This window comes from Ctenopharyngodon idella, chromosome 18 (assembly GCF_019924925.1).
Source record: "Ctenopharyngodon idella isolate HZGC_01 chromosome 18, HZGC01, whole genome shotgun sequence".
NCBI classification, from domain to species: domain Eukaryota; kingdom Metazoa; phylum Chordata; class Actinopteri; order Cypriniformes; family Xenocyprididae; genus Ctenopharyngodon; species Ctenopharyngodon idella.
In genome coordinates, this window is record NC_067237.1 from 326,499 (window position 1) to 349,074 (window position 22,576).

The 22,576-nt window shown below is 40.8% G+C and overlaps 2 protein-coding genes across 4 annotated transcripts in view; both read left to right on the top strand.

Annotated features, from left to right (window-relative positions):
• Nucleotides 1–7,227, top strand: part of LOC127500005 (reelin-like) — an 89,532-nt gene extending 82,305 nt beyond the window's left edge. Inside the window, 2 exon segments of the mRNA XM_051870785.1 lie at nt 144–149; nt 6,065–7,227. Coding sequence (XP_051726745.1) covers nt 144–149; nt 6,065–6,161 — 103 coding nt within the window. The 3' untranslated portion in view covers nt 6,162–7,227.
• A 3,461-nt stretch (nt 7,228–10,688) lies between these two features.
• On the top strand, nt 10,689–22,507 carry LOC127500007 (src substrate cortactin-like). Of its 3 annotated transcripts, none has more exons than XM_051870788.1 (15): nt 10,689–10,859; nt 11,308–11,391; nt 12,123–12,196; nt 12,525–12,654; nt 13,801–13,911; nt 13,991–14,045; nt 14,590–14,700; nt 14,779–14,889; nt 15,995–16,105; nt 18,354–18,409; nt 18,599–18,668; nt 18,754–18,974; nt 20,049–20,184; nt 20,291–20,359; nt 21,432–22,507. In XM_051870788.1, exons 2-15 carry the CDS (start codon nt 11,308–11,310, stop codon nt 21,566–21,568), a joined length of 1,476 nt encoding a protein of 491 aa, XP_051726748.1. In that variant the 5' UTR covers nt 10,689–10,859; the 3' UTR covers nt 21,569–22,507. The 3 variants fall into 3 exon arrangements, with proteins under 3 accessions (XP_051726748.1, XP_051726749.1, XP_051726750.1); XM_051870789.1 differs by having other exon boundaries at nt 18,754–18,938; XM_051870790.1 differs by having other exon boundaries at nt 18,754–18,920.
• The last annotated feature ends 69 nt before the right edge of the window (nt 22,508–22,576 follow it).

The following is a 22,576-nucleotide window of genomic DNA, read 5'->3' on the forward strand; positions in this document are numbered from 1 at the left end:
CAACATTCCCTCTGTTGCTCTGGTCCTGCTGATGCAGGTCAGGGTTCTTCCACCCCCAGACCTTTGTGCAAGCCAGCAGCCCTGTCCTGCATCTTATAACCTTTCCTCTCTTCTGTATTTTGCTCCCTATGGCATGGCTGTAGTGTCAGGTAAGTGCTTTGCTGTTCCCAGAATGCTCCAATGTTCCCTGCCTTTGGTCGTGCCTCGTGCATCACTATAGACCTCATCACCCCATACATGTGGAAACAAATAAAGGAAACAGCACATGAAAAAATTACCTAAAGTTCATTATCATTCAGATGCAAACACAGCACAGTAGGTTTATTGGCTTTTACCAATATATTGTCTTCTTGAAGAATATCCCACAGCGGTTACACTTGATTCTGATAGTCCACTTTAGACGCTCTACTAACTATAAGTAACTATGCAACTACATGTCAACTAACTCTCATTAGAGTATTGTAGACTGGTAAGTTAGGGTTCGGGTTAGTAGAATAAGTTCACCTGTACTTGTAAAGTTACTTATAGTCAGTAGAATATCTGTTGAGGAGCATCAAAATTAAGTGTTTTATATAAGTGATATTAAGCAGACAGTCTACTAATAATCTAGTTGCAAAGTTACTTATAGCTTGTAGAATGTCTGAAGCGGACTATCGAAATAAAGTGTAACCCCCACAGCTGTTACAATTGTATGACCACACTTCAAGAAGCACTGGAACTAATCTGAAGGTGGAAGAATATCACAATATACAGTACTGTGCAAAAGTCAAACATTTACTGTATTTTAAGATGGTTATTTATACCTTTGCTTAAGTGTGCCAGTAGGGAATATCAGTTTTAGATTTTTAGATCAATTATTGTAATAATACCCCAAACAAATGTTTCCATGAAGCATCTAATATACCTAAAACTAATGCACAGTACTGTGTGTGTGTGTATATACATAACTGTGTGTTGTTTCCGTTGTTGTTGTTCCCTGTATCCTACCCATCTAATAATAAGGATTCTTTCCCCTACACAGCTGGAGGTTAATTTCACCCAAAATAGATCTAACACTTCATTTAGTTTTTGGTTTTAGACAATTAATCAAATACTTGAAAACATTACAGACAGGTGTATGTACAGAAACAGGTCATCCAGGTCACTGGAGAATGTGACAGTTTCAACAATATACACCCATCCTATATACTTGTACTCCTTACACACATCAAACACAAAGCAATATAGTGAGGCAGTACAGTGAAATGAAGGACTCAACATACACTCACTGGTCACTTAATTAAGGTACACCTTTCTGATACTGTGTTGGACATACTTTGCCCCCAGAATAGCCTGGATTCAATCCCTAGGAACAATCCCTATAGATTCGGGTCCATGTTAACAGGATAGCCTGGACATGCAGTTGCTGCAGATTTGTCAGCTACATGTTTATGATGCACCTCTGCTGATCTGCCACATGCCAAACATGCTCCGTGAGATTGAGATTTGGGGACTGTGTGGGACACTGTAATTCCAAGATAAAAGCCACGAGTAGCTCACAGGAGCCATGATTGGCTGCTTAGTTATTTGAATAAGCATACAGATATAATCGTGCCCCTAAAAAAAACGCCTACTGAGTGTATAAGAGTGAACCCTTCTGGGCACAACTGAACATGTGAGGACAAAAGTGACAGCGATGTAGATACACTATATGGACAAAAGTTTTGGGATACCCGATCATTACACCAATAGGGACTGTAATGACATTGTATTCTAAATACATTGACATTAATATAGAGTTGGCTCCTCCTTTGCAGCTAGAACAGCTTTTACTCTTCTGGGAAGGTTTTCCACAGGATTTTGGAGTATTTCTGTGGGTATTTTTGCCATTCATCCAGAAGTGCATTTGTGAGGTCAGGCACTGATGTTGGACGAGAAGGTCTGGCTCACAATCTCTGTTCCAGTTCATCCCTAGGTGTTGGATGGGGTTGAGATCAGGGCTTTGTGCAGGCCAGCCAGGTTCTTCCACACCAAACTCATCCAACCATGTCTTTATGGACCTTGCTTTGTGCATCAGTGCACAGTCATGCTGGAACAGAAAAGGGCCTTCCCAAAGTTGGAAGCATAGCATTGTCCAAAATGTCACAGTATGCTGAAGCATTAAGATTTACCTCTTTACTGGAAGTAGGAGGCCTGGTTTAACCCCTGAAAAACACCCTCATACCATTATCCCTCCTCCACCAAAATTTACAGTCAGGCAGGTGATGTTCTCCTGGCATTGTCCACAGAACAAAAGGTTACTGTCGTAACCCCGGTTCCCTGAAACATCGAGTGGAGAGATCCACCGCGCATCAAGTCTGGCTAGGCAGACAGAAGCGCGCAGCCAATGCCTGGTAAGGCCCCACCCCCTTATCCGAGAGCATATAAGGCCTGCATGCGCTGCTGTTCTCCAGTAAGTATATTCGCTTCTGGTGTATTTCTCCACTCAATGTTTCAGAGAACCGGGGTTACAACAGCAACCTATTGTTCTCTTTTATCATCTCGTGTTTGAGATCCACCTATTTGACAGACATGGACAGCTCCCAGATTGCCCAATACACTCACAGTGAGGTTCTGTAAGCCAAAGAAGGACGGTCGCCCCAAGGAGGCGGTGTCTGACACGTCCCATAATCATGAACCTGGCAACCCTGACATGCACACATAACTGCTGTGCGCATGCAGGACATGAAACATGTATGAGGCACACACATGTAAATAAACCCAGCAACACATATATAAACACACAGGCAGGAATATAAATGCATGCTTGGTGACATGAATGTGTGTAGCCTGCCGGCCCATTCACCCTTTGTTTCTTTACTGCAATGTGTAATTGGAAAAGAAAAAGGAGGGTCACAGAGAGGGGCTATGAAGACCCCACCCCCAAAACAGAATGTGCTACTGAGGTTCTGGTGACATCCAGTCAGTAGTAGTAACGCACAAACATATGGGCAGAAGCCCAGCTGGCAGCAGAGCAGATGTCCTGCAGTGACACTCCCCTGAACAAAGCCCAAGAGGTGGCAAAGCCCCTCGTGGTATGAGCTCCGATGTCTCCTGGGGGCTGCACTCCCTTCGATTCATATGCCAAAGCTATAGCTTCCACAAGCCAATGTGAGAGGCATTGTTTAGATATGGGACTCCCCCTGTGAGGGGGCACCCATGAAATAAAGAGCTGGTCACTCTTCCGGAAAGCACTGGTCCTGGTCATATACATCGGTAGGGCACGGACAGGACAGGAGCATTCAGCCTCTGATCCTCTGTGGAGGAAAAGAACACACAACGTCCACTGAACACATGGGCTAGACAGCCTCGGGAGGGGGTGGCTGACCCCTCCATGAGAGACTCTTTTTGACAGGAGCTCCGGGGCAGGAAGAAAGTCCAGTGGGCTTGTAGCCCATGAACAAAGACTCTGTGCCCCCATCGGCTGAACATCAGGTCGGCCACTTGCGTTTCGAGTTGGTGGGGGTAGGGTTTGAGGGTCTTCCGGCTGTTGGAGTCATTTTTTCCCCAGGGCTTCACAGAAGGTGGGTTACTCTGCCTTGGAGAGGGTTTGTTGTGGGGCCTTTCATTGCCTGTTGGAAGTTTCGTCCCGTGACGGGGGACTGGGGGGGAGGGGGGTGTAGGCAAATGTGCAGGGGGCACATGGTGCGTAACCGCCTTCCTAGGAAGGCATAACTTGAAGGCCGCGTCCTCCTCCTTGTCGTCACATAGTTGCTGCATCAATGCGACGGTGGTGCCAAAGAGAGCCCGGCCGGGCTCTACCGGGGAGCGCCTGCATTAAGCCTTCTCTCACTGTCGAGGAGGTCTGACAAGTTAAGCCAGAGTGCACACTCTACCACCACAGAAAGTGCTTGGACGGCCTGACGGGCATTGCAGAGGACGAGGTCATTAACTGTGAGGATCTCCTTCCACAGAGTTGGCGAGATCCCTTGTCCAGCTGTTGTCATAAGTTGTCCAAAATCTCCGCCTGGTAAGCGGACAGGAGGGAGGAGACGCTGAGGGCCCTGACAGCCAAGGCCAAAGTCTTGTAGGCGGCCTGGTGAACTGAGGCAGAAAAACTGTCCATTTTGTTGGGCAAGACCAGCTTCTCCACTCTGTGGAGCCAGCCACTCAATGTTGAGCCTGGGGAACGTCAAAATGAGGGATGGCCTCCTCATCCTCTGAGACCTCGAGAAGGCCCGGTTTGTCAGCGAACGGGAGGTTGCCCACGAAGATATCCCCTTCGGGGAATGCAGGATTGGGCTGGTCAGCCCAGTCGAGAGACGCTGCGCCCCTGGAGGCCCCCGGTAGCACGTCGTCGTCACCGTGTCCCCCATCCGACTCAGAAAGACCGAGCTCAATGCACCGAGTCACAGCAACTTTAAGATGGTGCCGCTGGAGCTTGTTAGACAACATAAAGCAATGGCTGCAATTCTCCAGGTTCTCCAAAGCCTCTTCTGCCCAAGCAGACCACGCAGAATGGTTGAGGGTCCTTAGCGGTGATCAGCACACCACACGCAGCCGGGCAGGCCCATGATAAGTTGTCCTTGGGAGAAGCGGCAGTTTTAGAGAGCGACATACAGGCAAAAAACTGAGTAAAATCCATGGCAGAAAAGCAGGTGAGATAATGAAAAGGCGGGCAGCCTGAAGACAAGTAAGAGCATGGGCAGCTCAGGATGCAAAACACAGCTATCCTAGGTTGAATAAAAAAAGACTTGTCACGTCTGGAGGAGGCTGATCTGGCGATACGCAAAGTGAGCAGTGTTGAAACCAACCGAGCTCTGTCAATCCAAAGATCACGGAAAGCGAATGTCAACTGGAGAACAGCAGAGCATGCAGGCCTTATATGCTCTCAGGTAAGGGGATGGGGCCTTACATTGGCTACTCGCTTCTGTCTGTCTAGGCAGACTCGATGCAATCGGATGCTTCTGCAGATGTTTGTAAATGCAATCCGCATGGCTAGGTGCTTGATTTTATACACCTGTGGCAATGGGTCTGATTGAAACTTCAAGACGTTTGTCCCAATACTTTTGTCCATACAGTGTATGTTGAATAGGGTGGACAGATGACTTGAGAAAGAAGCCTTAATTTACACAGTTCCCACAATTCACGAGTCCTATTGTGGTGTGATACTCTATGAGGTTAATCTCCATCTCTGTCATTCTACAACTTGAAGCCACTTTGATGGAATGAAAAAGACTTTGCGCCATGTCATCTAAACACCTTCTAAAATGGCTTGCATATGAAACCTACAGTGTAAAAATGTTTTTACTATAATAATGAAGTTGTTTAAAGGTTACCACTTTTTAAAGTGTATTATTATTATTGTATTATGGTGACAAAAGCCTTTCAATAAATATGATTAAAATGCCTGATAGGATATGTGAAAACAGTCGAATCAAACATTTGTTTGCATGCTTAGTAACCTTCCCAGGTCCCTTAATTTTGATCGTATTTGTCCATATGCCATTGCTAACTTTGTGTGTCGTGGCTGTATCTCCACTAGTCCAAAGACTCACAGATAAGATCCCTTTCACCGGTCCTTCACCCTCATCACAGCACCATCTCCCACCCTCCTGTCCCTTCATGCTTTGCAGACGCCCCTTCCTGTCCTGGCTGCGTTCCTGGCTCATTGGTCCCAACCTGACGGACAGAAGAGGCAATGACAGGCTAAGCAATAGCAACTCTCAGAATCTTTTCCACATTTTATTTATTTATTTTTAACACTGTCTGTCTGTCTCTCCTCCTCACAACCTCTCACTGTTATTACGTTTGGTCTCTTTATTCTTTTTTTCATCTGTCAGTCTTTCCTCAAGCTCCAACCTCAAGCACTGCTATAGATGTCTTCAGCCAAAGGGCTCTGTCGATTACAAAACAATTGAGATCCATTAGCTCCAAAGGACCATAAAATGAAACGATGACAGTGTTTGAGGTTACGAGTGAATGATCGATTTGATTCTGTAGTACTATGTGAATTCTTAAAGAAGGCTAGTTACGAATTAGAAGAGAGATTGAGAACTCTGTACTCACATTGTTAACCCAACCTGCCTCTGTCTGCTCTTCACAGCACCCGTAAACAAAACTACATGATGAACTACTCCAGACAGACGGGTCTACACCACTACTACAACAGGAAGAGGCGAGCATTGCGGCAACGAACCTAACCGCTCGGAAAGAACAACCTGCCGCTCACACGTTATTCCGTTGGCTACGATCCGCTTTCCCTGATGAGAAAACACCATGTCAGGTCACTTCTGTCAGCATATGGCCATTCTCTCTCATCTGAACGATACATCGGACCATCTAGTCCCATTTCTAGCCAATCAATGCCTTCCCAGAGCAGTGTGATGGGAAAGACAAGCACCTAAACGTGGCGATTTTTGTATACTATCTATGAACTATTGGGTTTCCTAATTCTGTTTGTTATTATAATCTTGTTTGAATTCTCCTGATGTGAACTACTACAAAGCTCTCCTGCTCTCACCTCACTTTCTACCACACTGTGAAGTTATTCTGATGGTTATGATGATCATTACTAGTGCTGATAAAGTACGAGCACAGAGGAAAACTGAAGAAGACTCATTCTGAAGCAGTTTCTTGGATGAAGATAATGTGTTTTGCTGTTGTGTGTCTGTGGGTTTGTTTTGTGATGCGTTGATTGTGGTGTTCCAATCATTTGTTAGTTTTATACTAACTCGTATCTTTTGGGCTTTGATCATTTTTCCTTTGGGAGAAGTCAGCCTTGGAGAGGGGAAAAAAAGAAAAGCAGAGAATGAAAAGAAAGAATACATTTAAAAAGAGAGACTAACAATGTTTTGTTGTTGTTGATAAATCACTTTTTTTATATATCTTGGTTCCTTAAAAATATTTATGGTAAATGGTTCTCCACTTAACCTATTTAAAATACACTGTGTGTGAAATCTGTGTTTTTTGTTTGTTTTTTTTTAATTATTTTTTTAAGTTTAAGTTATTAGGTCAGGTTTCTTAGTTGCGATCAACACCCTTCCCTTCTCATTCAGTGTCATCCAGTTGTGCTGTTAGACATTCCCTCATTCCCTTCTTTCTTTGATTACCTGTCAGTGTTGTTTATGATGTTACCTTCTCCCCTTCTTGGTGTAGCTCTCCAATATAGCAAGTTCTTGTATATATATATAAACATTGTATATATATATGCAGGGATCCATCAGCCTTATAAAAGGGAATAAAGTACTGTCAAAACCTCCAACAGAAGAGTGTTTATTTATTGAGGAGTTCATTGGCGGCCCATTTCAAACACAAGCTTCAGTAATCACAGTAACGTCACAAGAGCAAAAAGAGCACAAGACCTCTCCGTGTCAGTGCACAGGTAATTAAACTTTGGGAGGCTCAGATGTTGCATATAATTACTAAAGGGTTTCATTGGTAAGGATTTACTATTTCTTTTGCTTGCATCATTTGCCTGTTTCTGTATGTGGTCCATGTTCTTTTCTCGTCAGTCTCAAAGGACTGAACTTACTGCACTTCAGGTATAAACAAGGCAAGAAAAACCCTCTCGAGATGAAACGAACTCTAAGGGATCAGCCATCCTCCTCTAGTTTGATTCAAGGAAATAAAACTAAACCTTAATGCTCAAACTATTTTATATTGCAATTATTTGTATCCAGTAGAGGAAAATGAAGTCAAATGAAAATTAGCAAAAATGGTAACATTTTCTTAGTGCTAAACATGTAGAAAATGGGTAACTCTTTATTTTAAAGGTGTCCTTGATTATGATTTGACTTTTGTAACTTTAGTTAGTGTGTAATGTTGCAGTTTGATCATAAACAACATCTGCAAAGTTACGACACTCAAAGTTCAATGCAAAGGGAGATATTTTCTTTTACAGAAATCACTGTTTAAGAACTACAACAAACGGCTGGTAGGGACTACAATGAGCTTCTTCCTGGGTTAATGACATCACTAACCCTAAAATGTACATAAACCCCGCCCCCGAGAACACACAACAAAGGGGGCGGGGCCATGTTGGGCTGCTTTAGAGAAGAGGAAGAGTTGTTGTAGTAGAGTGTTGTTGACATGCTGTCATTTTACGCCGGACTGCTTCACAAACGAGGGTCAATTCAATGAAAAAAGATTAACATGAAGGCACATGCTAGTGGATGAGTTGAATCAACTCCACAGCAACTACATAAATTTATCCACTAACCATTCAGAAACGTCCAGTTTCATTCTAAAAGTTGTAACTTCTTCCTGAGTCTCTCCATCAGTGTCGACTCCGGTTTGAACAATGTAAGGCTGAACACCGTTACTGACAATCCTCATTTTGGCTGCGTGAGATTCTCCAGTTTTGTTGTTGTTGAGCGACCGAAGCACGAGCTGTTAAAGCTCCGCCCTCTTCTGGAAAGGGGGCGGGAGCAGCAGCTCATTTGCATTTAAAGGGACACACACAAAAACGGCATGTTTTTGCTCATACCCAAATAGGGGCAAATTTGACAAGCTATAATAAATGATCTGTGGGGGATTTTGAGCTGAAACTTCACAGACACATTCTGGGGACACCAGAGACTTATATTACATCTTGTATAAGGGGAGTTATAGGTCCACTTTAAGGTGACGTAGTTACATTGTAGGCGACCTACTCGAATAAGTACTGAGTAAGATTAATTAACTACATGTACTTACTATACAGTTAGGGTTTGGTTTAGGGTTAGTTACTTGTAATTATGCAGAATCTACTGTTAATACTATAGTAAATACATGTAGTAACGTGTAAATACGTCACCTTAAAATAAAGTGTTACCAAAAAATGTTACTAACATATAAATTTGTTAGCAACGTTCTAGCAGCACGCTAGAAACATGTTAGTAATGTACTTAAACATGTTAATAATGTTGCGCCATGAGGCCCTGCACAACCTTGCTGTTGCTGAGATAGTTGTAAACAGAAATTGAGCACTACTGATTTTAAGGGCATCTTCAATTAGCTGCTCTCTGCTGGATTTTTGTGCACATTTATGTGGTTGTGAGGAGGATGTTGGTTTGTATGCACACACTGGTTTTGTAACATGTCTTACATTAACAAGGTTTTGAAAGTATGGTTTGCAGCGTTCGAGCAGCAGAAGAAATGTGGATAGAAATTCTGTTGTAAGTCACATCTTAAGCAGGATGACCTTGCATGAAGAAAAGAGTTTTTGACCCTGACGGGATTTGAACACGCAACCTTCTGACTGATTTGACATATAATATGAAGAGATCTTCTGTGTTGAACATGATTCATTTGGGTCTAGATTTGAGGACTTTTTTAACTGGCAATATGAAAACAGAAAAAAACTGGTTGATAAAGTGCTCTAATGTATTTTCCATCGCACTGTGAAATAAAGCTGACCAACCAATGGGATTTGCGCTTTTGGTCACATGCCCAGAGCCGCTGCAGTTACCGAAAGCATAATTTAAGTTTTCATTTAAACTTTCGTCCTACTTAAGTAGTGAGTCAAAAAAGCCATCTAAAGGTTAGCTAATTTAGTTTAACATAAATATAAACTATAATACATTTTCATTTAATTGCAATTAACATGCAATTTAAGGGTCAGTTCACCTAAAAATGAAATTTCTGTCATGTGACTGCAGTGGTTCAACCTTAATGTTATGAAGAGATGAGAATACTTTTTGTGCCAAAAACAAAACAAGAATAACGACTTTATTCAACAATCTCTTCTCTTCCCTGTCTCTTACGCAGTTTACGTTGAAGACACATTGCAGCGCTTCCGTGTTTACATCAGAACGCTGGCTCAGTATTGGCCGACACTAATCACATGATCAGCACGATGCATGCGTGTGATGCTGACGCAGGAGCCGGCCAATAATGAGTCGACGTTCTGACGTAAAACCTGGAAGCGCTGCAATGTGTCTTCAACGTAAACTGCTATACGAGACAGGGAAGAGAAGAGATTGTTGAATAAAGTCGTTATTTTTGTTTTGTTTTTGGCACAAAAAGTATTCTCGTCTCTTCATAACATTAAGGTTGAACCACTGCGGTCACATTGACTGACGTTGAAAGTGGTAATTTCGTTGCTTTCTTTATCGAGATAAGAAACTGCTCGGATTTCATCAAAAATATCTTACTTTGTGTTCTGAAGATGAAAGGAAGTCTTACGGGTGTGGAACGACATGAGGGTGAGTAATTAATGACAGAAATTTCATTTTTGGGTGAACTAACCCTTTAAGTGTCAGAAAACATTAGGCTACATTCAGTTCGCACTTGAAGTATATTCCTTAAAAGTATATTACTCTTTTTAACCGTATGTTAAAGTGTTCTTCGCACACAAGAGACGCGGGACATGAACAGTGTTAAAAATATTGTATAGCAATTCACACACGTGAATCAAAAAATATTAGTTCAGAATCGATTCTTTGAATCGACTCCATGTATTCCAATACCTGGACTCGGAGTTGGAATCGAACAGCGCGAGTGGATCTGTTCATTTTCTTCAGTATGGCTCAGTTCGGTCGTACTATTATATGATGAGGGGAAAATGTGAGTAACGCTTCTGGCAGGAGACCCGCTTTTCTCTGACATGTTACTATCTTATCCCGATCTTGAGTCAGATAGTGATTTTCTGATGTCATATGAAATAGTAATAAAAATAACAACGAGTAATACAAATGATGACGATGACAGTAAATCCCACAGAGCCTGTGTCGTTGTGAAACATCCGGACTTCCCCCCGTTCCCAGCGCAGGTGGTGCGGTCGGGCTGGAGCAGGAAGTGGGAAGTGGAAGACTGGCCACAGGAAAGCTGACGACTTTCTCTCTATAACTATATCACCTTCTCTACACGCGTTATTTACTTAAAGAATACCTGCATTCAGGAGCTCGTCGAAGCGCATCGTAAGTGTGAAATCGTGATTGTTCATGTTTTAAATCAAAGGCGATCAAACCTTCCCGCATCAGGAACACGAGCGCTGATTTCCCAGCAGTCCACATTCATTTCGCTTGATTGTTTGATTGTAGTTTGATTTAATGTGTTCATATTAAAAGCTGTTCATATCGTGTCAAATACTGCTTAGCATCATCAATTCGGTAGTAATGATAGTTGACCAATAGTTCCAACGCCAAACGACCTATTTTGTTATCTATCACCTAGTAGCCTAGATAGGCGTCATCCTGTGTGAGTTCAGTTTAATTGACACCCTTAATAGTGAGCGTGTGAGTGTGAATCTGGGACGTGTTTCTCATGTATTTCAGTCACCAGATGAACACTTTTCCCCACCAAGCTTGTGCTTTGAGAAGATATAATATCTGTTTTGTGGAGTATAAAGTGTTTTTGTGTTGTCAGATGTGGAAGGCAGCTGCAGGTCAGTCCGTCTCTGTTTCAGTGGACGATGGAGGAGATGACTGGGAAACTGACCCGGACTTTGAGGTTACAGACACAAAACACCTTCAATCTTGCTTTAATTCAGGGGTTTTCAAAGTGGGATCCGGGGAAAAGTCTAGAGAGAAACAATAGATAAATAAATATATACATAAAGGAATAAAAATTGTGATTCAAATAAATAGATGGTTATTCATATATTTAATAGATTCAAATATGTAAGAATTTTGATTCATGTCAATAAAAAATTAGATTAAAACTGAATAAATGAACAAATAAGTAAAAAACATTACTAAAGTGAGTAGAGAAACTATATATTAATGCAACTTAATAGAAACTAATTTATATGATTTATAATATTATTATTTTTTTTATAAAAGATAGATGCCTTTTGAATTTTCCCTCACATGAAGATGATCATATTTGGAGGTCTGTGGATCTGAACGATTGAAAACCCCTGCATTACGTTACTGTCAAAGTCTTGTGTTTTTACCAGTGTAAAAATGGATTATTTTACATTTACAATGATTTTTAGAACTGTTATCGTTCTAGTTCTTGTCGTTGGTGTGAACGAGCCGTAACGCTGGAATATATGAAACGCTTGTAGTGAAATTTAAGATGCAGTCTCTCAACAAATTGTCTCTTGAATATTTACACTGACCTCTTTCTTCTGCTCACTCTTCAGTCATGCTCTTTTCTAATTCCAACCTTTATATTGTAATTTTCTTGCTTATGTGGTTTTTCTCCGCTGATGTCTCACTTTTTCCCACAAATACCAGAATGACGTATCAGAGAAGGAGCAGCGCTGGGGAGCCAAGACTGTGGTCGGCTCCGGACATCAGGAACACATCAAGTTAGTCAAGCTGACATTATATAAACCTTTGATTTAGATTTTAAAAGAGAGAGAGAGAAAATACAGTATAAATACTTGTGTGTTTTTGTCAGTTCAGTTCTCATGGATTTGAACAGCTGATCTTTACAGTTTATGAAGCATTTATCGCAATTTTTTCTGAAAAGAAAATTATTTAAATTTTTTACATTTTAAAGATCTTTATTTACTATATATAAATATATTCTGTAAATATATAAATGTTGGAACAAATGGAATAATTCTCATGAAATACATTATTATGACATGCGTTATGATGATAATTTACGTGTATAATTCTCTCATTTGTCAGTATTCATAAGCTGCGTGAGAGAGTGTCGTCTGAACACAGTGACCTGAAGCAGAAGGAGCTGGAGAACATGCCCAAAGCTTCCCACGGCTATGGAGGGAAGTTCGGAGTGCAGCAGGATCGCATGGATAAGGCAAGATGCTTCACTCTTTGATCAGATGATGATATTCTGATCTCAAATATAATGAATAATAATAATGTTCACCAGGTAAACACACACACACACACACACTTGACTCTGGGCAAATTATTGGAAAGTTCTCGCCGTTCTGGGGCGCAAAAGTGTGTATCTTCTGTCCAGTGGATGGCCCTGTTACCAAACCTCACATCTCAGCTCAAGTCATGGAACTAATGAATCGCACCAATTTTCATTTCATTTGGACGAAGCATTACCAAGATACAGCCATGTGATGCTGTACATCTGCTGTTTCGTTGTCATTGCCATATTATGTCATAATTTGGTAAAAATAAATCCATAGATAACTGAACTATGATAAATGAATTATGCCAAATGTGGTGACAATTGGCCAAAGTTTGAAGGAGGAGTTGCAAAAAACAGATGATGTAATGATACATTTTACAATATCTTTTGATGGACTCATGATAAATTTAGAGCACCTGGATCAATGATCTGAGAATGAGAAAAGAATATTTTGAATTCTATGTTCTATGTAGTATGAATATAATCTGGACATATTACATTTGCCTTGTTGTCGTTATCATGTGACTTATGTCGCATCACCGGCATTCACAAATCCTCTCCCTTGGCCTCATGGGATAGTAAAGTGTCCATCGTATGCACGCTTCAGAATCTCACCGGAAGTAGTAGGTCATCCGGGTACTTTTTGGCTACACTTTTATGAGTACTGTGAATTTGGACATGCTTCTTTTACTTCTTACTATATAGTAGGGAAGTATGTGATTTCGGATGCAGTCCATGTTTCTACATTAAAGGATTCAAGAGTTACTTTAACTTTGTCAGATTTGAGCAGTTGGTGGCGCTGTAGAGTTGGGCTGAGAGACTGGTTCACACACTCCACAATCACTGTGCTAAAGTTCACAGTGCCATCTATTTAGGGTGCTTGATAATTAATTAAGTCAGTCACTTCTTCTAAAACTGTAATTTTTAACTCATGACAAACTAATGTTGGTTAATCAGTTAATCACCTCTAGTACAGACTCTAGTGTAATATATCAGTTCTGAGAGGATTTCTGTGATGTAGATAGTCCGTTGTCGATGGCTCCGGACTGAAGTGTGTGTTGTGTTTCCGTGCCGCAGTCTGCCGTAGGCCACGAGTATCAGAGCAAGCTGTCCAAGCACTGCTCTCAGACCGACACCTCCAAGGGTTTCGGAGGGAAATTCGGAGTGGAAGCGGATCGTGTTGACCAGGTAAACCATCAGATCTTCAGTGATATTTCTGCGGTCAGATTCTCTGTTACATTCATTCAATCGTGTGTGTTTTCTGCAGTCTGCTGTGGGCTTTGAGTACGCCGGGAAAACTGAGAAACACGCCTCGCAGAAAGGTCAGTGTCTCTCTCTCTCTCTCTCTCTCTCTCTCTCTCTCTCTCTCTCTCTCTCTCTCTCTCTCTCTCTCTCTCTCTCTCTCTCTCTTTTTCTTTCCTTCCTCACATTTCTTTCCTTTCTCACATGCAGGATCAACAGTCAGTTCTTTTCAGCTCTTAATTCTGATTCTTACACTCAATGTCCTGTCAGGAACGTCCTGTTCTTTGATATTCATTCATCCGTTGGTAATGTTGGTTTATTGTTTCTGAAGCATCACAAAGACCATTGAATTCACAATCTTCAAAAATCACAATCAGACTTTATATTAGTTGTAGTTTTTTAGTAGCTGTTTATTCTCTGAAGACTTCTGATAATCAGCCAAGCAGGTACAATTATCCCAGTAATCTCAAAATGAACAAAGATCATCTAGTTAATTCATCTCGTATATCTGTCTGTCATTTAATTCCATACGACGAGAAACATTTATTAAGATTCTCTAAAATGATTTCCATTGTTCATGTAGATCCATCAGCAGTAACATCTGCTCATGTCGTGTTGTTCTAGATTACGCCACTGGGTTCGGCGGACGTTACGGCGTTCAGGCGGATCGTGTGGACCAGAGCGCCGTTGGCTTTGATTACCAGGGGAAAACGGAAAAGCATGAGTCTCAAAAAGGTTTGTTCACACTTCCCCGGCCTCACAAACATGTCTGTGTTTGGCCATGTCTTCATTATTGACATCTTGAATCTACAGATTATGCCAAAGGCTTTGGTGGCAAATTTGGAGTGGAGACGGATAAAGTGGACAAGAGCGCCATGGGCTTCGAGTACCAGGGAAAGACGGAGAAACACGAGTCCCAGAAAGGTTTGTGCAGTTTGACTTCAGTTTAACTGTACAGGTTTATAAAAGATTTGTGTTTTAGTTCCTTAAGAACAGAAGGTAGGGATGATAATAATAAATATAGCCGCAGGCGGCAATCATGTGGATGATTAGCAATCCAATTGAAAAGTATCTGTTCACCAAAGAAGAATTTCATGGATCATGTGGTTTCAGAGTTGTAATGGTTTTTTAGTTCCCCCTGTTGGCGGAATTGTACGACACTTGGTGTGTGTTCTCAGAGTGTCATGTTGTCTGTGTGTGTTGAAGTTTCGTTAAGCTTAGACATTGCGTTCAGCAGATATAGGTCAACTTATATAAATGGACGTTGGCTGACTAATTAATTAACATAGCTTTGCAATGCTTTGACAGATGTTTTGATAAATGTTTGCCAGCACCATCACTAGATGCTGTGTGCCTATTTTGGTGAAGATTGAACCAACGGTTTAGGAAGAGTTCGAAAAAGTAGGTTTTTAGGTAAATTCAAAATGGCGGAAAAGTTTTTTAGTTGGAAATGAAATCAGAGATGATATACATTTTGTAGGGCTTGACTCAAGGATTTTGGAGGTAAGGGGAAGGATTTCATCTGTAGTCCTTAGGGTTCCAAAGTTATGATCCAAAAGCAAATTGCCTTATTATAGCGCCACCTAGTGTCAGACAGGTGTGTGTCTGTGCGTCGGAGTAGTGGTGCGCGATTGAGACCATCCTGCCAGGTTTGGGGTCTCTGTGATTTACGGTCTCTGACGCCATACACCTTTAGGGCAGAAAAATAAGGAAGAAGAAGAAAATCAGTAGAAACACAACAGGGTTCAGCATTATTAATAATAATAATTTTGGTTACAATTTACAATAGGGTACCATTTATTAACATTAGTTAACATTAATTGACAATATGAGCTAATATGATCTAACAATAAACAGTTTTGTTTTTTTTATTGACTAACATTAACTAAGATTAATAAATACTGTAACCGATGTATTGATCATTGTTAGTTAATGTTAATTAATGCATGGAGGTGGCAGGCTTTTTATTTTGTAGATTTGTTCGTTGATGTCACATTTAGACGGTGACTGTCTTGTTTGTGCGTGTCAGACTATGTGAAGGGTTTCGGAGGGAAGTTTGGTGTTCAGACGGACCGTCAGGATAAGTCTGCGATGGGATGGGATCATCAGGAGAAACTGCAGCTGCACGAGTCACAGAAAGGTAACAGACACACACCAGCATACGCGTCTTCATACCGTAACTCAGTATCGAGGTGCAAAACCAGCTGTAGCATCATTCCAGTTGTTTCGTACCGTACCTGTTAAAACAAGCTCTAGCTATTCTGATGCCATATTAGTTTACATTTTCACAATATTATTATTATTATTATTATTGTAGTGAATATTAATTATAAACTTTATTATATAAAGCTCTTTTTAAAAGCAGCTTCTCAAAGCGCTGTACACAAGATAAACAATACATAAAACAATTTAAAAAAGCATACGCTAGTCTAAAAAAAATGTCTTAAGTTGAGCTTTAAAAATCCCAAAAGTCTGAGCTTCCCTGAGTTCAAGAGGAAGAGACTTCCAAAGAATAGGAGTATAAGAAGAAAAATCCCTGTCATCCAGCAAGTTTATCAACTTTTCAGTTACAGAAAAATTTAGCATTAATCTTGCTATATTTCTGAGGTGAAAAAAAAAAAATGATTTGAACAGTGCTCTGTGCGTAAGGCTCAAATGTAAGACAAAGATTACTTCAAGGTTCCTCAATTTTCTTTGAGACTCCAAAACAAAACCATCAACAGACAGAGCTTTGGTAGGGGGAACCAAGTAACGTAACTTCAGTTTAGTACTATTCAAACCGAGAACCATATCCTGATCTCAGAAACAATCAGAAAGAAAACAAACATCCAGATTTTCACCAGGTTTAGTGTATTTAGATTTGAGTATCGTTGGTATAAAAATGATGAAGGCCGAGCGATTGCAGCAGATGCCGAAGTGCTGAAAAATAGATATTAAAGAGTAAAGGGCCTAAAATCGAGCCCTGAGGAACACCAGTGAGTGCCGAACTGACCTCAGACCTGTAACCAAGACAATGATCTGGGAACGGTCAGTAAAATAGGGTTTAAACCAGTTTAAAGCTGTCCCAGAAACAAAAAAAGCACTGTCAAGGGTCAAGTCATTGGCAATCCTGACCAGAGCTGTTTCAGTACTGTGAAATTCACGAAAACCTGACTGAAGGGGTTTGAAGAGATTATTAACGGTAAGATGGTTATACAGGTGAGAGGCAACAGTGCGGTCTAGTATTTTTGCCAAAAACGGAAGATTTGAAATTGATTTTGGAAATCGTTAATTGTTTTTTAGTGCTTCTGGAACAACCCCAGTCTGCAATGAATCATTTATTACTGAGGACAATAGAGCACAAAACATCAAAGCAACATGTAAATAAACTTGTGGGAATAGGATAAAGCAAGCAAGTTGTAGATTTCATACTCGATTACCTCCTTTTTAGAGCCTCAGAATCAAGCTGTGAGAAAGAACCAGAAAAACCAGAGGGTTAAGAAAGTGAAGCAGGTGTAACAGAGATTTGTTTACGAACAGTCAGTTTAAAAAAGTACACACTGTTGAGAAGCAGGAAGGATGATATCAGCATTAACTTGAAGAAATCTATTTATAGTTTGAAACAAATGATTTTCTTAAATTGTTTTCAATAATCTGAGAAGAATAAGATGATCAACAACAGAATTGATTAGATAGATTTCCACTTCTGAAGTGTTACTGTCACTGGATGGTAGACACACTTGAGCCATGCAATTCCAGATTAAGGAAGACCGCTGAATGCTCAGACAGTCCAGTGTCGACAGATGAAAGCTGAGATACAAACGAGCCGTTTGCAATCAATCAATCTATTCCTTATTTCAGTTCAGTCAACATGCATGTTAAAGTCCCTCACGTTAGGAAATCTGTGGAACTTCAGGCTCAACGAAGACAGAAGATCAGCAAACTAGTGATGATAGTGGAGCAGAAATACTCTAAACCAGCATTCAAATGATGATAACTGGGGAACAGACACAGAGCTTATGTTGAACTGCAGCTTGTACACAATAACACCTCTGATATATAATAATCCAAAGCCTGCTGCAGTGATCTGGTTAAACAGGAGGCCATCACTTTCAGTTAATAACAGTGGATCCAACTTTTATGTGATCAACATCAGTATTAATCCATTTGTTAATCGTTCATCTGCAGTAGGAACAAAGATATTAGGAGAAGATGAGACCATAAAGATGCACCCCAAACCCTGATGGATGTATAGTTTTTCGACAGAGTTCATATAGACAGATAATAAGAGTTCTGTTTTACATTCAGAAGTTGGTGTGCAGTATACTTTTTGATGACAGAATGATGACTTTAGGTTCTCATCAACATGTTTATGTGAGAAATGTGTAACATTTTTTTCATCATTATAGATTATTCTAAAGGCTTTGGAGGGAAGTATGGTGTGCAGAAGGACCGAATGGACAAGGTACGTTGATCAAATCATTATATTACACACACAGATTACATTTCTGTTTTTTTTAACATGACATGCAGAGCAAGAAATACGGTTGTGAAAACTGTGTGTGTGTATGTTCACTTCCTGTTTGAAAACGCCGGTGGTTGTCTGAGTGTTTCTGCAGCGTGATGATGATGATTTCTTTGCTGTTTTCATCAGAGCGCAGGCACGTTTGAGGAGGTGGAGAAGCCGAGCGCGGCGTATCAGAAGACCCGTCCCGTCGAAGCAGGTCAGAATAAAGACACGTTCAGCACTGTTCGTGCTTTATAAAGCTTCATAGCGCTTTATAGTGAAGCTGTGCTGTGTCTGTTTAGCTGGAAACAGTGCCGGCAGCATTAAAGCTCGCTTTGAGAACATTGCGAAGCAGAAGGAGGAGGAGGACAAGAAGAGAGCAGAAGAGGAGCGCGCGAGACGGCAGGCCAAGGAGAAGCAGGAGCAGGAGGAGGCGCGCAGTAAGGAGGAGGCGCGCAGTAAGGAGGAGGCGCGCAGTAAGGAGGAGGCACGCAGTAAGGAGGAGGCGCGCAGTAAGGAGGAGGTGCGTGTTTCTGTCTGACTCACACATCTATCTAGAACAGATTTCATGATTCAGTTCAATATTGATTCATTTGGATATATATCAGACAAGGGAAAAAAAATCTCTGAAGTGAAGCTGTAAACTATACAGGAACCCTGTCATTACTGTAATATCACGTCTCCTGTTGATCATCATGTCAGATCTGAATGTGTTCAGGTAAAAATAATCTGATGACTTTAGTAGTAGTTGTACTTGTACAGTACTTCAGTTTTTTAATTAGTGGCAGAATGCTGAACTACCCATGATGTACATCAAGACTGCTGTCACTCAATATATTGTATTAATAGAAAGTTGGTTAATGATTTTTAATACAGTTTTTCTAAAAATTATTTTTTAATAGTAGGCCTATTTACTGTGAAGGCGTGATCATTTATGATGTAGTCATCATGCACACTTACTAGGGCGTCTCATTCTAGTGTTTAGTGCACTAGGAAGGTCACAGCCGTCTGTTTGACAAACACAATAAAGACAGTTTAGTGTGTGTGTGTGTGTGTGTGTGTGTGTGTGTGTGTGTGTGTGTGTGTGTGTGTGTGTGTGTGTGTGTGTGTTCGTTGCGCCCTCTTGTGGACTGTTGATTAAACGCTGCTGTTCACTGATATTTCTTTAGAATTTTAATAATTCTCTTTAGCAACTTCAGCAATTCATTTTAAAAAGAAACAAAACGCATATGAATAAAACAACCAATATAAATGAAAATAAAAAGTGTATTATTATTATTATTAATTTTGTTAATAGTGCACAGTTGTGCTGCATGCCAGTGTTATTTTAGTATTGTTTATATACTATTATAGTTTTTGTCAATATTTTGAATTAGATTTAATACATTTATATCAACCTCAATTCAATATTTATATTATTTGACACCCCTGGTCTAGCCTCTTTTAAAATGATTTGCTCCGTCATGTTGAACGGGTTAGTGTGTCATAATGTGTAATGATCACATGAGCTCTTGTGGCTTTCATTTACACGAGATAATGTCAGCAGAATGCAGCTCTGAACGGCGTCTGATGGTTTATATCGCGTCTGGTTTGTTAGGAGGAACCCGTCATCGAGTCGGTGGAGAACGGTGCAAACGTGTACGAGGTGGAGCCGGTCCCAGCAGAAACTGCATATGAAGAACCAGTTCAGGAAGACCTGTACCAGAACATTGAGCCGGACGACCAGACCTCAGGTGCGGCCAACACGTCTTCACAACATTATGCTGAAGCTGCACATTTCCTTTGAAACTAACTCGATCTAAACGTGTGTGTGTGTGTGTGTGTGTGTGTGTGTTTCAGGTGCTCAGTCGTACGAGTATGGAGAGGATCTGGGTGTGACCGCCGTGGCTCTGTACGACTATCAGGCTGGTAAGAGGCTTTGAGTTTACTGACTGTGTCTTAGAAGTAAGATCCAAGTATTACACTGAACCTCATTATGTTCGGGTCATTTTGACCCAGTTCTTTTTCTTAAAAAAGCTAGTTATTGTTATCGCATAGGACTAAAACTTACTGACTTTGCTCAAACGGTATAACAACTTCCCAAAAATATTTTTTCCCCCCCACCCTGTTAGACTTCCTAGACAAAAAAGACAGGCCTTTTAAACATTTCTTGTACATCTTTCATTATGCTATATTAACACCAGATATTGGATTGTCATCTATTTTTCTGTCAGTTCTCCAGCTTATTCACTGAGCTCAGATCAGTGACACCTATGATCATCCGTTCCAAAAACAAATACAAAACACGTGCTTATTGAAAGAAAACAAGTTGACAAAAAGATTGAATCCAGTATTTGGTGATAATGTAGCATAACGAGAGATTTACAAGCAATTTAAACGGCCGGCCATTTTTGACCCGGAACACCAAATTAGGCAAAGGATTTTCAACATGGCACAAGGGGCCGTTTTACACCATCTACACTGTACGTGAACGCCATAACACCAAAAATAGATCATTTCTGCTATAACAGACCAGTCTGTCTCTGCAAACACACTTGTGCAGTCGACAGATTGGTTGATCATAAAGCGGGTGAGCGTTCACTGGCAGTGCAGATGTTTGATGTTGCTCAGACATTTTAAATTGTGCTTCATCTTGAAAAATATAATTACAACTTTTTCTCACCTTTTTTTTCCCCATGCAATTCAGTTTTATATCTCGCAATTCTGACTTTGCTTTCCCGATTTTATAACTTGCAATTCTGTGAAGAAAAGTCAGAATTGTGAGAGAAAAAGTCACAATTATTAAGTGGCGGAAACAATCTTCCACAGTTACTTCCCGTTTCTTTGCCTTTATTTGTGAAATTTACTAAGAAATTCTAAGTGAAAATTGTTTCAAAGTAAATCCTGCACCTAATTATTTTCCAGGGTTCACAGTTTTGTTGATTGTTTATTGCTCATCTGTAAGCAGGAAGTGATGTAACATGCCTCTGTTTTTCACCAGCGGGTGATGATGAGATTTCCTTTGACCCAGACGACATCATAACCAACATCGAGATGATTGACGAGGGCTGGTGGAGGGGCGTGTGCCGGGGCGCGTACGGACTCTTCCCAGCCAATTACGTTGAAGTTCGACAATAGACTCACTTGTTCAGCGGCAGAGCGTCACAGGAGGAGACGTCAGCCCTCCATTTCATGCTTCCAGTCCTTTATCAGTCCTGCTTTCTCTTCTTTCTCTCTCATGTTGAGTGTTCAGCGAACACTCGCGTCCTGTTTCATGTCAGTAGTCCTGAGTAGATGCCTCTGCCAATAGAGATTTTATGACACTTCTGAGAGCGTTTATACACACACACACACACACACACACACACACACACACACACACACACACACACACACACACACACACATCAGTGTGTGAGATAAGAGATGGTAGACCAAAGATCAGAGGTCTTCTGGCATGTCATGCACATGGGCGGCTTCTTTATGACTCTTAAAGCTGCGTCTGTACGAACACTTTGTTCATTTTAGTGTCTTTTTGCAGTGTTGGAATATGGAGTAAATGAATTATGTGTGAAAATATTAATGAAGGCCAAAATGTGATGCCATAATAAATCACTGCTAGAATTCTGCATCAGGATCAACAGACATTCCCTCGCAGTGTTTAAAAAGGATTATAAAAATCAAAAAATGGTATTTGAAGGGTTGTGTATTAAATCAGATGCTGATGTCTTATGTGGCGTGAACTGTGTGTATGTCTGATTTGAGTCGTCTCGTGCTTCATCTGTAAATTCTGTGCAGGTGTTCGGCTACATCTGGACATTGATGTCGATCTTTCGGTGAGTGCATGGCATTTCTGTTTGTGACAGCTGAATTATATCGAATGATCTGGTGACAAATGACAATCCACACCGGTGCAGTGGAGTTAATAATGGCTTGGCAACAGCTAATGACATAATCCGTTTTGCGTTTTTAGTTAAGTAATCTTTTCGAACAAATTGTCTGTGCTTATCTATACTGGCTCTCTTTACAAGGATGTTTTATAAGAAATATCATTTAAGAATAAAAAAAGAAATAAAACTAGTGTTTTTAGTATTTTTCACAGCCACATCCTCCATGTTTGAAGCTTTATTTCTCTCGGTAGTTTTA

Coding starts and splice junctions, on each gene's coding strand:
- LOC127500007 (XM_051870788.1), top strand. CDS start 11,308: ATGTGGAAGGCAGCTGCAGGTCAGTCCGTCTCTGTTTCAGTGGACGAT. Junction 14,890..15,994: donor GAAACACGAGTCCCAGAAAG/GTTTGTGCAGTT, acceptor TGTGCGTGTCAG/ACTATGTGAAGGGTTTCGGA. Junction 18,669..18,753: donor GACCCGTCCCGTCGAAGCAG/GTCAGAATAAAG, acceptor GTGTCTGTTTAG/CTGGAAACAGTGCCGGCAGC.